At 42.8% G+C, this 16712-nt stretch overlaps 1 protein-coding gene across 6 annotated transcripts in view; it reads left to right on the top strand.

The window, feature by feature from the left end:
• Positions 1-473: 473 nt before the first annotated feature.
• spire1a (spire-type actin nucleation factor 1a) overlaps positions 474-16712 on the top strand; it is a 74729-nt gene continuing 58490 nt past the window's right edge. For 2 of the 6 annotated variants that reach the window (XM_015358000.2, XM_015357996.2), the window contains exons 1-2: positions 475-1013; positions 8641-8672. In XM_015358000.2, coding sequence (XP_015213486.2) covers positions 674-1013; positions 8641-8672 — 372 coding nt within the window. In that variant the 5' untranslated portion in view covers positions 475-673. Of the gene's footprint in view, positions 1014-8640; positions 8673-16712 lie in introns of all 6 variants that reach the window. The other 4 variants (XM_015357994.2, XM_015357997.2, XM_015357998.2 and 1 more) reach the window with 4 other exon arrangements.

Here is a 16712-nt window from a genome sequence, read left to right as displayed (position 1 = left end):
GTTTTCGCTTGGTGCTCCGGTTTCCTCTCAGACACACGATGGCTAAGTTAACTGGTGTCTCTACAACTGCCCGTGTGCCCGTGACTTGCGTCGTCCTGTCGAGATTGCTGTCGCTTGTTTTCTGCACAGGGTGCCGGCCGACTGGACCCCTTCCGAGAGCGAGCGGCTTCCCGACGATGGACGGGGTGGAAAAAGGGAGACTCGGGAGTCCAAAACGAAAACCCGCTCCGTTATCTCCCCGCGCTTATAAATATTTTTTTTTCCCCCTATGAATTGTATACCGAGCGCTTGCATCTTCACATAAGGCGACATTTCACATACTTTAAAGACATCGCTGACTTACAAAACACGCGTCCCCTAACATAACAGCCGTCTCCCGCACGACGTCGTCTCAGCACAACCTGTCCGCGTCGTGATTGATGACGCCTGGAGCTCGGAGCGCTAGGCTGGGAACCCGTCTGGTTTTGGGACCATGCGACTAACTTTCGTCATATGACAGAAACCCATAAGAAACCGCTGGAAGGGGGGAGAAACGAGCCATTCAATGGAATTACTGTGGGAGGGCAGAGATTTAGCACGGCTCTCGATGACTTAAGGGTCTGAGCTCTTCCGTATATCGCATCCCTCGCTGCGCAGTGTCGGCGGAACCTCTCCCTGTGGATATAATGAGAGGATGGCCGAGAGGCGAGGCGCTGACAAGGAAGGGCTGACCGCGGGTGCGCTTCGGCAGCCGGGCAGTGATGAGCAGACTTCTGGGGATGTAAACATGGAAGGCGGCGATGGTGCCGACGAGCTGTCTCTGGAGGAGATTCTGAAGCTCTACAGCCAGCCGATCAATGAGGAGCAGGCGTGGGCCGTTTGTTACCAGTGCTGCCGGACCCTGGCTCAGGGGTTTCGGGGGAGCAGCGCCGGGGCGAGGGGCGAGGGGCGAGCCTGGAGGATTGAAGGCGCTGCTGATGTCCGAATCTGCAAAGACGGAGCCGTGAGGCTGCACCACAGGCAGGGAGGCTCAGGTAAACCTCTCTTCCTAAGCGTCGTCCTTCGTGTTATTGATGTTGTTCAAAACCGTGAGCAAGATAGCTGGGTTGAAGACATACCTCGTCATAGTTACACCTTGGCTGTTACTGTTTAGGTCGGTGCCCGTGAGATGCATTTAATCATCTTCTGTGGTTTGGATTGAGAGGAATATTGTGCATACCGCCACGTTTCTGTACATGAAATCGGATCGTGCAATGATTAGATAATTGCAATGCACTTCGGTGCCTATAACACCCACACCATTCCTTAGATCGGCCCCGAGTTGAATTGAAAGGCTCTCGAAATTTTGAAAATGAATGTATTTCGGGGATACCGCATCGCCTCATAGGTCCAGCCATTGTTCCAGTGCGCCGAAACGGGTTGTTTTAATTATAACAACCGCGCTGAAATTGCTAGGCGCAGCGAGTTCTCACGTGTTGGACCCCGTTTCTGTAGAAGCCGAGAATCAACCGAAATAATTAACTTACACAGTTACGCAACACGAGCAAAGCTGGAGTTGGGCCAAGAGCGGTTCCGGTTGAGGGGGAAAAAAAAGCAAAACCATAGAAACCCCCCCCCCCCCTTTTTTATCATGCATGTCATTTCAGCGCCTAAAAATAGAAAGACGCTTTATCCAATTTACACGCCCCTAGAGCCACCGGAGCATTTAGAGATGAGACATTACAAAATGAAAAGTTTTCGTGTGATTCTCGAAGATGGACTCCGACCAGCTGGTCCCGAACGGGCCGGTTGTGGTGGTGGGTGGCAAAGGTGTCGGTGGCGCTCTGGTCGTAAACAATGGGACCACGTGATCGATCCAGCTGGGGTCACCTCGCACGTTGAGACAAAGGGTCCAATCATCATTGTTCTTCGAGGGTGAGAGTGTAAAGTCGCTGTTACGGTGTTTTTACCGGTGTTAGGTGTATTCTTGGAGTTGAGTTTGCTGTCATGAAGGAAGTATAAAATTCCATTGTTCGCGTTTGTATAGTGTAGCTTTATAAAGACAAGGGGTGCGAGAGTGTGTATATATATATAAAAGATTATTGTCCCTTTCGTCAAATTAAATATTTGACACCCATGAGCATTAGGAGCTTTTTAATGAATAAAACCACACGCGTCCCAGGCGTTGTCTTTCGTGTTGAGGTCCCGTATCTCAGTTCAATTAAAATTTCATTACAGTAAAAACATGTCCCGTTCCAACATACTGGGAAAACCATTTAAGTCTGTTGACGGGGATTTAACCATAAATGCTTAAGTATTTCATTAGTTTTGTTTTGGTCTCATTGTTCATTTTCCTTATTATGCCAATCGTATTTCTTGAAGGCGTGAGGCTTACTTGCTTCAAAACGGCCCTATTCATCAGTCATGTATTGTCTGCCGGTATGTAAAAAAACCTGACAGTAAAAAAGCTGACAGCAGTATCCCTCCCCTTAAAACGTCACGTTATTTGAAGAAAGGAAAAACAAACCTATTATTTACAGAGGTTTCGCATCCCTACGCCCCAGTGTCTTGAAAATTAGCCTCGGGTGTAGTTTTAGGTTTTGAAAGTAGAATATTGATTTGAGCAGATGTCATACCTTGTGATGTTTAAAGCTGTCACGCCTTATTATGTTATAATTGCTGTTGAGCAGGTTTGGCTGATGTCATGTGCAGTAGAAGAAAAACCACAGAATGTGGTAGTTTCTCCCCCAGCCACATTCCGAGACAGTGTTGTGTAAGGAAAATGGTAAAGAGAAATATTTCGGAAAACGGGCAGTCCAGTTTTTTGTTTTACCATCGCGCTATGAGAGAGAGCAGCCATGCCGTATACAGTATGCGCTTGTCAGCTGATGGTGCATACAGGTTTCTGTCTAGCCAGACACAGCTGTTTTTGAATTCTTTTTCTTTGTGCTTTTAGTGCAACACGGATTTAGAATCCAAGTACTACCGATGTAAACCGGTATGAAAACGTGCTGCGAATCATGTGTTAGGTCTGCCTTACCTGCATCTAACAGCCTACTGCATCACCGAGCCACTGATGGACTTCAAGGAAGTGTCATTGCGTACAGCACTTGTATCAGCAGTGATGGTGTTTTTCACAAGCCACAGTAGTCTGCAAAGTTCATGAATACCGGACAGTATTTAAAGATGGAGTTAAGAAGTTGCACGCATGCTTGGACTGCTTGTCTTAATGTGTTTCTCGTGCACTGTAATTGTGCTGTGAACTTCATGTGCATCTGCCTTCCCCTTCAGTGCTCAGCAAAATAAATGACAGTCAGCTTTCTAAGAGCTGGTCCTTGTCAGTGCTTTCTGAGGACACAGGGCTGGACAGTGTTGCTTACTGGCCCTGTTGTTGTTGCGGCTATTCTTGGGCGCAGTGCCAGTCCACTTCAAGCACCTTTTAATTTAATGTGGAATGATGTATTGCTGATTCAATTAATGTAAAAAAAAAGATACTTAGTGGTGCAGTAGACAGTTCATGTTTTAATGCTGCTTAGGAGGCTGACTGGTATCTCATCACTTTCATAATTAACACTTTCATGTCTGGCCAGTGGTGGCTGAGAGTCCAGTTGAATCCTGATAGCTTTGTTTTTGTACGAGTTGAGGCGTTGGGTCTCTGTTCTATGCAAAGCTGTAGGAAATGCACCATTAGTTAGTTTTATCCTAGCACTGATGCGAGGGTTTAACTGTTTCCAACGATGCTTGCTCTCCTTTAGTCCTCTTCTCCTCTCCTCTGAGGGTGATCAGTACCTGCCTTTTACACATTCAAGTGATGATATTAAAGAAGATGGTGCCAAGACGCTATATGCAACTACAGTGCAGTGTGGTTCATACGGTTTATTGCAGTTTCCTTACTGACGAATGGCTGAGCCACTTACATGAAGCTCCACATGTTTCAATGGTAATCAATGTCATGTTGAGACAGAGTTTCTTAAATTCCGATAGTGATTAAGCAGTTGGTTTACTCTATTTTTTAAACATAATTAAGGCTACGAACCATTGGAGGCCAATCAAGCCCAGCTAGCCCATCTGGTAATTAGTAGCTAATTGCACCAATTATCTCATCCAGCCATTTCTTGAAAGAAAGTACAATGTTGACTTCAGAGTCGTGGCTGAGCAGTCAGTTCCATACTCCCACAACCCTTTGTGTAAAGCGATGCCTCCTATTCTTGTTTTTAAATGCACGCCTACACAGTTTCCACTAGTGACCTCTGGAGTGTCAAAATCGAGGAAAAAAAAGTGTAATGAAAATCATGCATTCCATGTGTACGTGAAGATACTGTTGTTGCTTGTTCAAATTCCTCTAGCAAGTTAGTTAAGCAAAGCCTACCTGTTTTTTTAAAAACAAATCTATGTTGAAGGTCCTCTAGGATCCTATTTTTATATGTTTTCATGATCCTGTAATTTAATGCCATTTACTTTTTAGTAACCTTGGATGTAACAGAAGTCCGATTCAGTGGCTAATAATTACCTGGTCCAGTTTTGACATGCCTTTTATGTGTAGATCATACACTAGCGGTTCTCCAGGTCTTGGAGCACGGGTTAAACGATGACGTTGTTCATCATTGCGTTTTCAAAACAGCTCTGCCGTTTCTAGTGTGTTCTCTAAAACGCACGTCTCAGACAGAATTCCTGGAGGGCCAGGTGTCTTCTGGTTGGTGTGCCAACCTCTGTAGTCACATAACCTAATTATTTTCTCATTTAGACACTTATGAGTTTTCAAATGTCTTTTACAGCTGATCACTTGGAACATTCCCTTTATTATTAAGAGTGTTACTTCTGATCAGGTCCTCGGGTGTTTTATATGCATTAGGTTATGTCGTGAGTTATGGAGTAAATGAAATATTTGCAAACCTATGTGAGTAAGAGCTGTGTGCAGCATTCCCAGGCGATAGCATTCCCAAGGGCAGAGCAGGAGGATCAGGGCTGACCAGAAAGACCTTTTCTTCTTTTGTGGTGTAATCTGGATCTTTGGATTGCATATCAAAATATTTTGTCAGTGAACGTTCTATCAGCTTGAAATAGTCGGTAAGTTAATGTCACTGTATAAAATAATTCAATCACTATAATTTCCGGTAAATTAAGATTACACTCACTTTATTAGCCACATACAATTTCTTGCATTAGGAATTTGTCTTTTCACATACCCCAGCTTGCTCTCCATATGCCAAATGCCGTTAAGACATCCCTGAAGCTATTTACCACCTCCATTAGCCTCCAGTTTGGCATTGACTATATTTTAGAGCAATTAGACACTAACATTAAAAGAGGGGCTGAGGTAGCCCCTTTCGTCTGCTTGCACCACAAAAGACTTACAATTCTAAGAAGAACTATAAATAACAACATTCCAGCGCTTGGAGTAGCTTGGCAATACCCTCGATTTGCCAGAAAATGCGGCCCTGATTTTAGTGTCACCGTAGAGTTTCTCTGTGTCTTTGTTCTGTCCTGGCTGGAGTTAACCTTGTGATGTGTATTTCTGGAAATGAAAGAGGCTTCCAAAGAGGACTGCGGTTCTTCAACAGACGGAGAAACATGCATTGCATGTTAAAGCCAACAGCAACAGGCAATGCAGAAGGATAGTCCAGTGATCACAGACATGGAGTCAATATCTAAGCAACTGAAATGAATGAAGTCAAGATTCCGAGACCCTGGGATAATTTGCACAAAGGAAGATGATTATTTAGTTTGCAAGAAATGCTCAAGGATACTTTTCTCATCATTTGGTTTGTATAATTAGCAGCTGGTTGTCTGCTCCAGTTCTCGTTGTTTGCTTGAATTTGGCTCTGAAAGTCTAAGAAGAACTTGAATTTGTCTTTCTGTGCTTGTCTGGAGTGGAGGCAAAATCCTAAAATCCATGCATCACCAGTTTGATCCCAGGCTGTTACATGCTGGAATTAGGTGGCCTTGAGTCAGGGGCCCTACAGCTATAATCCTAGCCCTGTGTATCCGATATATAACCCTATTTCTAAGACGAATACCTGCCTGTGTTGTGTGGGATGATTTATATGTAAGACCTCAGACATTCACAAAGAAAAGAAGTGAGTGAATTGTGAATTTATTAACAACATATCAGGAGACACCTTTAAGTTCAGAAGCAGCTAAAACCAATGTCTAGAGTCTGTGTAATAACACATTTGCCTGTGGACTTGGAATTTTCAGGAGTGGTGCACATGACTGGGTTTAAATTTGAAACTTGAAAACATCTGATTTGTAATTTTCTTTTTGCTTCATATTTCGAAGAATATGATTCGGTGCGGAAATAGATGATCAAATTGACAAACTGTGGCATGGCAAATCTATTATGCAAAGAATAAAGTATATAATCTTAAAATACTTTATACTTTACTTCATATGTCTATTATGTAAAGAAGCTCTTTTTACAGAGAAACATAATCAGTTTTGTTACCAAGCTGCTAGGACTGTAGGCTTTAAACCCTATTGGCCTGCATCTGATGTCAAATCATCGCCTTTCTAGACTCCTGTGCTTGTTTTCACAGAACAGCTGGATGGCATGGTGTATAACACGCACTGTGTGAGTGTGTTTGTATGCAATAGAAATAATCACTGTGAGCAGGCTCTTCAGCCAAATTAGTCTGGCTGCAAACGGAGGACTTCCTATCGACTCAAAGACGGTCTTTCCCGTGGCAGTACTCTCATCAGTCCTTAGAAATCCTTCGAGTTTCTTACATTTTGAGAGTTTAAAGTTTAAGGCTGCCGGTCTGTGAGGTGATAGGATTTTGGGTTCTATCTCTGCAGGTTTGACCTCACTTTTTTTTTTTACTTCCCAAAGAATGTGCACTACATGAAAGCTGTAACGTGATTGAGAGGTTTGCTAAATATGGGGAATTTGGCAGGAATGTAATGACAGAAAGGCACTGTTTTGAGAGCTCGGTTCCCATCTGCAGTGCCTTGTTGCGGTTCTTGCCCTGCTGGTGAAAGTAGAAAATTATAAGATCAGGAGCATTAGAACCTGTCTGGGTGCTCCGCTCTGTTATCAAGTTCTTTTGAAACCTAAGGGGTAGGTACTGTCAACTCATTTCAAATATTTAAAAAATGTAACTTTAGCATTATCTGTCACCACTGAACATAAACTATGCTGTAGTAATACTATACTAACTACCAGTAGTTAGTAGCTAATTGTTCTGTGGATTTCCTCTAGCCAAGTTGTGAAAGATGGCAGTGTATTGGCTTTGACAGCATGGCTGGGTAGCTAGTTCCAGACTCCCACAACCCTTTTCCTAAACTAGTGCTTCCTGTCTTCCATTGCAAAAGTACTTCCACCTAGTTTCCACTTGTGTCCTCTGGTATGTGTTTCCCTGTGGATCCTGTCCACTGGGTTGGATTCTGACGTCTTGGATCAGGTCACATTGGAGTCTGTGCTGGAGCCAAAAAAAGGTCCTGTTCTTTTATTACTTGACTTAACCTCATTAGCAAACCTCAGGAAGGCAATACTGTTAAAACAGGGGGAAAAGTGGCAGCAGGCTGTGCTCTACAGTTATTGTAAATGATCCACTGAACACTGCTTAGTGGCCAGCGGAGTTCTGTTTTGTTTTCAGAAACGTACGAGCAAACGTACTTGGAAACGGAGAAGAGTCGAGAGGTTTGCGGCACATTTAAATAAACCAGCGTCTGTTGTTAATTATGTTGCTGCTGCATTTTTTTTAAATGGCTTAATTAAAGGGTACTGGTGGTATACCTTTCAGCCATTTGTAGGTTTGTAGAAAGTGCTCGTCTCCTCTCAACAGATGTTTATCAGTGATCCCTGGAGGGAAAAAAACTTCCCAGTGATGATGAGCCCGATATTAACATCATATGCAGTAGCACAAAGGATAGAACACAATGTCTGTGTTCATATACAATATGTACCAAGGTGCACTTGTTTTTATGTTTGGGGGAGGGGGGGCGGGGGGGTTGTTGGGAATGTACAATTATTCACAAATGTGACTCATTGGATTTAAAAAAAAACCTTTTCCGAAAGTTTCTGAAACTCAACAATGCCAACCGTATTTTAAAGCCGTTGGATGCACAGAGCAACTTCATAAATCGGAAATTTAAAACGTGCTGTTAACATGTGGCTGCCAAAAACAACAACAGCAACTTTGTGTGGGATTGCTCAATGTTGACCTTTCCCTCTCGGGTGTCAATGGAGTTGGTTACCGTAGCAACCACAGACATTAAAGGCAGGCTCAATGTGGGAACATTATGTGAAGAAAGTACTTTACGTCTTCTGTTTTTCTGAGTCCGAATGTAGAAAAAAAGTTCAAGCCTCAGGTGCATTTAAAGATGGGGATGAAGAAAATGTGGACACTGAAAGGAGCCTTAAAAGGATTAAAGTGCACTAGATGGGTTAGAAATGAAAACGGGGCATTCAGGCTTTTCTTATGTCCTGAAAAGATGACTGTTTCAGTGTTGGAAAGCTATTTTTAAAATCTTTAAATACTAGAAGTCTGACAATTGTATCAATTTCATTTTGTAATGTTTATACTTCAGAAATTCATGGCTTGCCTCACATGGCTGTGAGGTACCCAACTTCCTCGACAACCTGGAAGTAAATGAGGTTTAGCTTAGCTCCTGTGCTGTTTCCCCTTCCTCCTCTGGATGTAATTATTTTAATGTCTTTTTTTTTTCTTTTTCTTTCTGCAGGCAAACCTACATCCCCTTGCTCAGCATCGGAGGTAAGTGACTCATTCTGTTCTCTTCATCGGATGCGTATAGATTGTGAACGCTTTTCCTGAAGTGTAGCTTTTAATCTCACAGTTTAATGTTAGCTTGATTTTTTTTAATCATCTTTAATTTATCAATCCCACAAAGGCACTTAACATTCATCGTGCAAAACGATGGCACTGACTTCTAAAATACTTGGTTCTGCCTGTCAGGATGTACTGGTTATTTGTAAGTAAGCTGAAATCCTTCTTGCGTGGAAGAAATTGTGAGCCCCCTTTCTTTACAGAGAAGGTTGTGTATTGTGGTGAATACTGGGAAGGAAGAGATTCCCCCCACCCCCCCCCCCACCCGATCCATCCATCCATTATCGGAAAACGTCTTATTCACGGGGAGGGTCTGCATTCCAGAGCCTATCCTGGAAACGCAGGGCACCAGGCAGGAGCACAGCCTGGGCGAGATGTCCGTTCATCCCCGGACGCTCACCCACATTTAGAGATTTTGTTTCCCTCCCAGTAGGTCTTTAGAAAATGGGAGGAAACTCACTGGCACAGAGAAAAGTCACTCGATCCCAGCAACATGCAGACTCCACACAGAAGGTGGTCAAAACCTGCACTGCCCTTCATACTCCCAGCTGCCCGTGACTTACTTCTTGTGGTCTGGAAGCGCAATCATTATTTGTGCAGGTCCTGATTACGAACACTCCTTTCTTGCCAGTTATCACCCTTAGGCTGTGATGGTGTAATGCAGGCTAAGTGAAATCATTTTTGTGGAACTCCCTGGCTGTTGCTATGATTTCCCTCCCTGTGAAACCATTAGCAATCCACCACACAGTCACACCCTCCGGGCCAATTCCAGCTCATCCGCACTTACAGTACATCTGTGCACATTTCTTTCCTGTCATGGTCTTGTGCCGTCGTTCCTGTGGGTAGCTTCCATACAAGGAAATCGGGGATTTATGGTTAAAAAAAAACAACGAATGGCCACAGGTAACGCAGAATCAAGTCAGACATGCCACTTTCACTACGCTTGTTTGAGCTATTGTATATAATTTCATTGGCCGAATTTTAAAAAGCACCCCTCGAACTGTAATTGGAAACATCATGTTGCAATTTTTTGTGCTGGAACAACCTGTCGGAATGCAGTCTTCAGGGACCTGAAGCGTGCTATATGTAGTTCTCCCTGCGGTGGCTCCGATTACAGATGTTTCCAAAGATTCGGCAGCAAAGGGAATGTCACTCTGCAAGATTACTTCTTTTAACAGATGGAGAGCCAGTCATTCAAGGACGATTACTTTAAATCTTTTCTCTTGTACCCAACCTGGCAGCGCTAGTTTTCAGAGTGACGCTGCAGAATTCTTCGCTGGAGGAGGAGCAACCTAACCACAGCAAACACACATTCGTATCTGAGCTACTGCCCCCTGCACAGTAGAAGGGAGCTGTGTCTGCGTGTGTAGGCTGCAAAGGAAAAGAAAAACGGAGTTTCGGCTATGGAGCCTACTTCAGGTGTCAATCATTAGAGACACGATTATGGAAATAAATAGAGAAGATGGGGCCGATCTTTCTCTCTTCAGTGTTTTGCTGCAGCCAGGGGAAAGTGTATTAGACAATCCCGAGTAGGTTCAGTAGGTGTGGCTGTTCCAGATCTCCTTCAAGATCCGATCTTCTTGGATCAATCAGATGCAGTCTGGAGTCGCTTTCCAAAGACCAATCGGGGAGCTGGCACTGGGCGAGCAGATGGGCAAATACAGGAGACGCTTGGTGTGCAGGTCTAGTTTAGAAAGAGAGAGTCACAAACCCGATGAATAAATCCTCACTAAGCTGCTTCAATACTAGAAAATAGGTTTATATATTGCATTCCAATGTGTAGAGTCTCTCGGACTGTTCTGCTTGACACGGAGATGCTCAGGTGACCTAAAACCTTGGTCTCTCTCTGCTAGACAGGGCCAGGTATCTCAAGCACGTGCTGCCCTTAGACAAACTTCATCACTTCCTCTGCTCAGCTTGCTTTAATTGGCCAACGCATGTGAAAAGTAGTTGTGATCTTCAGCCTGAGTGAGTGGGGATTCTAGCAATTCTCAGGCACGAAATGCGGTTTTCGTGTTGATACCCCGGCCCACAGCCACAACGAGAGCTCTGCACTGCTGTACGATGAATGGTGTGAGCATATGATCCATGGAAAGACGTCTGCCCATCAGGATCTGATTTGATTAGTGCCCAGGTGATGTCAGAAAAATGGACATCTTAGATGACACCCGTTTCAATCTTCAGCCTTTTATAGTACAGTAGGTCTGTTAATGAGCAACTGATAAAGCCTCCACTTTTAACAAAGCTTTGCTTCCTTTTAAGTTTTGACAGCTTTATTATGGATTCTCATCTGTTTTGTCTTACCATTTATTATTTGTAAAATAAAACAAGAGTAATATAAGGCCTTGTTGGTAGATACCCTCTTTAGTTGGAGTTGTGTACACGGTTATCCCACAGCTCAGCCCTGTCTGGGGTTTGGTGTTCCCTGGTTCGGCCTTGTTGTGCATTCTTTACAACCTGCCTGAATGCACTGGACTGTTTCCCAGTGGTCACCCCTCCCCCACAGCAAAAGAAAATAAAGGATTAACCCACTGCTGCTTGGCGAGGAATTAAAAGCCAGCTAAATACATCCAAGTGTAGGTTTCTCTGCCAGTGCTTTCTTAATTCATCCCTTTGGTCAGTTGCTGAAGAGGTCAATGGGATCAGTAGAATGACTTCAGGTGACCCATGAATGACTAAGCAGACCTTAGTATGAACTAGTTTCTAGAAGAGGTCAATGGGATCAGTAGAATGACTTCAGGTGACCCATGAATGACTAAGCAGACCTTAGTATGAACTAGTTTCTAGAAGCAAAGGCCCTACGTTGTGCTTTTCAAATTAGAAAGTAATTCATAATATTTAAAAACCAAGAACCCATTTAATATTTTTGTAAGGTTTCATTTAACCATTTAATTTTAAAAATCCCCCAAAGACAACTTCTGGAAAATGTTTTGCGCCGTTTTGTAATTATAATATGCTGTTGCTTCATTCAGAACAAGATGCTTTTTTTTTAAAGTTCATAACACAATGCAATGCCCGTGCAATCAAATCTAACAGTTTAGTTAGAATAGCAAGTTTTCTACACCAAATTAAAGGGGTAACATTTCAAATGAATTGAAAAAACAAATACCTTTTATCATGTTTGGTATCTACATAGTGTGTAGAGGCAGTTTCCAGTAGTCTTACATTCTAACATTTATTCGTGTAATTTCTGAATCATAATTTTGGGTGTTACAAAAGTAAAGGTTTGTATTCAAAAACGTAGTGTACTAAAAAAGCAAAAGCTTCACCCAATGTCTGCTAAAGACCCAAGCAGTTTTCTACCCTTTATCAAGATGTCGGGGCACGGTTCTTCATTTTATACGCTAAGCTAAATGTTGACTTTGTACCATGGTCATGATTTGTGTTTCTTTGGAAATAGTTATTCTCTTGATGAAACGGAAGAAGACCGCTCTCCCAGTGCTGAATGAAATAGGACAGTGCTTGTCAGAATGTTTCTGAGCCAAGGGGAGGGTTATTGTTAGAGGACAGAGGAATTGTTTGTCTGGTCCTGCTGGGTCTTGGAACACCTGCTCTTTGGATGGATGTGAGCTGGGATGAGATTGTGGCACACAGTTGCCGTGGCTTCTTGGTTAATAGTAAATTTGAGAGGAAAATGTGGGCTGGGGGAGGCGGTTTGTTCAGAAACCTCTAGATCTCATTGCCTTCATTTAAAATTAGAAGCACGTTAGTGGTACAAAATGTAACCAAACTCTTTGCTTAGCTGCAGGATAGCCTTTAATAAATTACATTTGGAAGCAGAGTTAAGGAAATGCATTGCCAGTCCTCACAAGATAGCCACACCTCATTCCAGTTCTGCTGTTTCTGCTACTGCCAAGCAGTCGCTTTTATACGGAGTTTTCAGGTGCCTTAAACATCCTGGTCTTTAAAAGAAATAGGCAGCGATTAAAGATGTCAGAGTGAAAATGATTCCATGAAAGTTAGGAATTGGAAGTTTACCCTTCGATCACCCAAGACGATCTGCTTTGTGAGTTAGCAGTCATGAGTTGGAAAAACTACTGTAAATACATTTTCAGAGCTCAGCTGGTGTAAGAGGTCAAAAACCAGATGGAGGGTTTGTGCTTGCTGTGCTTTGCAACTCTCTTCCCAACCGTTTGGTTTCTCCCTAGAAGAAAACTGTTGTTTTTATGAAGATGTTTTGAAATGTGGGTTCGGAGGAGATTGCTTCAAAGCAAGAACAGCAGCCGCTTGTTCCTACAGAAGCCCGAGATCTGCCTCGTGTTTCGTGCCCTGAAGGAATTCTCTGTGGTTATGTAAGTTCGGAGGCTCTTGCAGTTTCCTGTGCACTGGGAATATGTGCTGAGCGTGGGAGTGTTAAGGGTGCTCATTTGTCCTACCCCATGAGAAATATTGCCTGCCTGTTAAGTGTAGTTTATGCTTCCTGCAGAACATTAAATAAATATTCATTGTCTTAATTGCAAGCAGTAAATTGGAGCCTCACCTTTATTCTCTGCGAAACAGGATAATTACATGGAGCAGTGCTTCAGGGACTCGTTGTTTTAGTCATGTAGGACTTGCAGAGTACATTACAGTTTAACACAGGGGTGTGAAGAACAGTACAGTTTCTGGAAGTAGTGGTTGTTCTCTTGGGATGTGGGGGTCTGGAACAAGCTACCCAGCCCCGCTGTTAAAGCGAGACGCCATATTTTTTCACGAACCACCTCCGTGAGATTGTGCAGTGGAAGGGCCTCTTTTTTTTTTACGCAAATAGTTGTCGGAGTATGGAGCAAGCTACCTAGCCATGTTATCGAAATCGATATGCTGGTTTATTTCAAGAAGTGGCTGGAGGAGATCCTTGAATCCAATAGCTATTAACTAACCGATGGGCCGAATGACCTTGTTTCACTTGTAACTGTTCTTCTGTCCTCCCAAAGTCTCGATTAAAAACCAAAGCTTTTATGAACTGTCCTTTACAAATGCTGGCATACCGTTGCGCTTTGACATGGATGTTGTGCCTTTGCCTTATGTGTTCAGTGTTGTCGCTGTTCAGCTGGTCAGCGCTGGTTTTATTTCGGCCTGGGCTGTGCTCTTCTGAATGTCCCTGCAGTCAACCAATCAGTCGATCTTCAGTGTGCGATGCTGACCTGCAGGCGCTGAAACATCCTTCAAGTCTCATGACTTTGATACTTCTTAGTGTGCTCTGTGTTGATTTATTCATGGGAATTTAGTAAATGTTTAACGCATGTTGTTCACAGATGGGTAATCCTTTGCTTTGAAGTTTACTCATCCAGTGACTGTTTTTGAGTGCAGCAGTGGTTTTTAAAAAAATAATGAATAATAAAACTCTTCCACTGTTTTGGATTGAACCACGTACATAAATGTGGAGTAAATCGTCATTTATAATGAAGGCTTAGAGCCCAGTTTATACAACGGGGCATTTGAGTGTAGTACTTTGCTCAAAGATATTACAGCTGCCTCCCATACAGAGCCCTGACCACTGCTGTACACGAATGCCTCAAATTATTTCTCTCGATTTTTCTTAAAAAAGAAAACTCAAGATATTGAAATATAAATGTTTCTCCTTGGGAAGACTCTTTGGAGTTTCATAACCATTTCCAAAAATGGTCCGATGGGAGTGATTGTGAGTTATTGCTGTTTCACAATGCTATGAGAGGTGGAGAGAGCTAAAGAGAATCTGAAACATGGAACTAGAAATCTGTTTACAGGGTTCCACCTACCTCTGCATTGTGAAACAGCAAGAGCTAATTGATATCCAGTCCCACAATTCATTGCAGCTGCATGTTCTTAGCCCACAAGCCATAAACGTCCTTGTAAGATACCTGTATTTGTCTGGATGTGCTATGATTAGGATCTAAACCTAAGTCTGAAAGGGGGATCTGGAGGAACATGAGTTAGGCTTAGACTTGGAATGAACAAAAATCAAAGTATGGCGTAGTGCAGTGAAGTACAGTAGGCTAGAAAATCTAGGGAAGGCTTTGAAAAGCCAGAACAGCAGAATTTCTGAGACGCAGCTCGGAGTGTGCAAAATCTATGCACTTGGTTCTGCAGTTTTTTTGACACGTGCTGCAGATATGGGAATTGCTGGCTGATGGCAGAATACAGAGAGTAATATCAGATTAAAGCCCTTCTGTGGGATGGGCTAAGCACTGGGTGACCTTTTAGAAAGTACATAGGGCTTCTCGTTAGATCCCCCCCCATCTACGAAACCAGCAAAAGTGCTTTTTAGGTGTTAATAAGGTAGTGTCACTGTTTTTGGGCACAAAAACCATGCGTCTCAACAAGGAAATAGAGCAGAAATACTTTTCTTTTGCATGGCGCCTGTCTGTGTCCTGAGATGGTCTTTGAGACGAGGTCATCTGGTGTGGGTGACTGAGCGTGTGCACCGTAGCTGGGAGGATCAGAGCTGTCTGTCTGCGGATCGCTGATGAGCAGTCATGTGGTTCGGAGGTGGAGGAGTGACGATTTATGTCCCCCTTCAACATCTTTCTGAAGCTCTGTTGCAGACGCTGCACCAGTTTGGAGCACCTTTATTTTTTGTTTAGTATTGTATAGAATATAATCCAAAACCTACCGTTAATACGACACCCTTTTAATAAGTCACATTGGCAATAACAATGACTAGCAATGGATACTCAGCACTGAAAAGAGATCTTATTTTTACTATAAAATAAAATCTTGCAATGATGCTGCACTCAAACCTTCAAGGACTTAATTCCCCCACATGTATTTTGAAAAGAATGAAGCTAAACAACTGTATTGGAAATGATTTCATTAAGATAGTGATTGGATTTTTCTTAATTGCTTCCATGGGATTTATCTCTTAGTAAAGAAAAACAGAATCTTAACAGTAATAGAACAGAGTATTTTTAATGATGTTATAGTGGAACTTGTTCTGGACATATTTTTATTATTTCAGAAATTCACAGTGGAGTGTTTCCTGTGGGTTTTGGGGACTCGATGGACTGTGTGGTTCCCAGATAAAGATTCTAAACACGACATAATTTCCTCACATTTGAAGTCTTTGTTGATTAACTTTAAAGGGCCAAATCAATTGGTAGAGTCAAAGTTGTTGTTCTTGTGTGCTCGATTGCTCCCAGAAAACATTCAGTGAAAAACTAGCTAACAGTGCAGCTGTATGGACTGCACCTTTTACACTTCTTGTTTACAAGACATTCAAGCTGATATCAGTTGCTTTAGTTATGAAGTCATGGCCTAACAGGAATCTGCTGTGTGAGTTTTTTTCCTCTACAGTATATTCTGTATTTGAGACAGAATTAGGTTTCCAATCTTCAGGCATATCCACTAATAATTATTTTAATGTGTATTATCCTTATTAGAGTGGAATGTCCATTAGTGCTGATCCCTCACTGTTCCTTGGGTCCTGCATTCAATTCTGGACTGGGACACCTTTTGTGTGGAGTTTGTATGTTCTTCCTTGGTGTCCCTGGGGTCTTGCCCAGTGCTCCTCTTTCCTTTCACCTCCCCAGAGCCATGTTATCTTGGTTTATGGGGGGGGGTTGAACTTTTCTTGGAGTGCATGTACTTAGCAAAGGATCCAAGTCCCATCAAGTCCTAGATTCTCTGGAACAGACTCTTGTTGCTACAGTCCTTACCAGGAATCGGCAACATCTAGCAGTGGATGATTGGATTATTGCAAGCATCCCGCCCATAATATACCTGAAACTTCAATGACATAACATGGATTAATGTGGACGGTGAATGGTTTTCCTCAAACCAAAGCTGATTTTTATGTTTTTCAATTTCAGTTATTCAGTCATGGTCTTTCAGAGCACTATGCTACAGTTTAGAGCCCATGCATAGCTAGATATAATGAAAATGGAGTTTGTGTGTTCTCCCAGTATTTGTATGGGTTTCCTCTGGGTGCTCCTGTTTCCTCCCAAAGTCCAAAGACATACTCGTAGGTTTATTGTCTTCAGGGAAAACTAGACCTGGCGTGACCATATGTCC

The sequence above is a fragment of the Lepisosteus oculatus genome, chromosome 10, assembly GCF_040954835.1.
Source record: "Lepisosteus oculatus isolate fLepOcu1 chromosome 10, fLepOcu1.hap2, whole genome shotgun sequence".
Lineage (NCBI taxonomy): Eukaryota > Metazoa > Chordata > Actinopteri > Semionotiformes > Lepisosteidae > Lepisosteus > Lepisosteus oculatus.
Note: the sequence above shows the minus strand (reverse complement) of the source record. Positions and strands in the feature narration are given on the sequence as shown.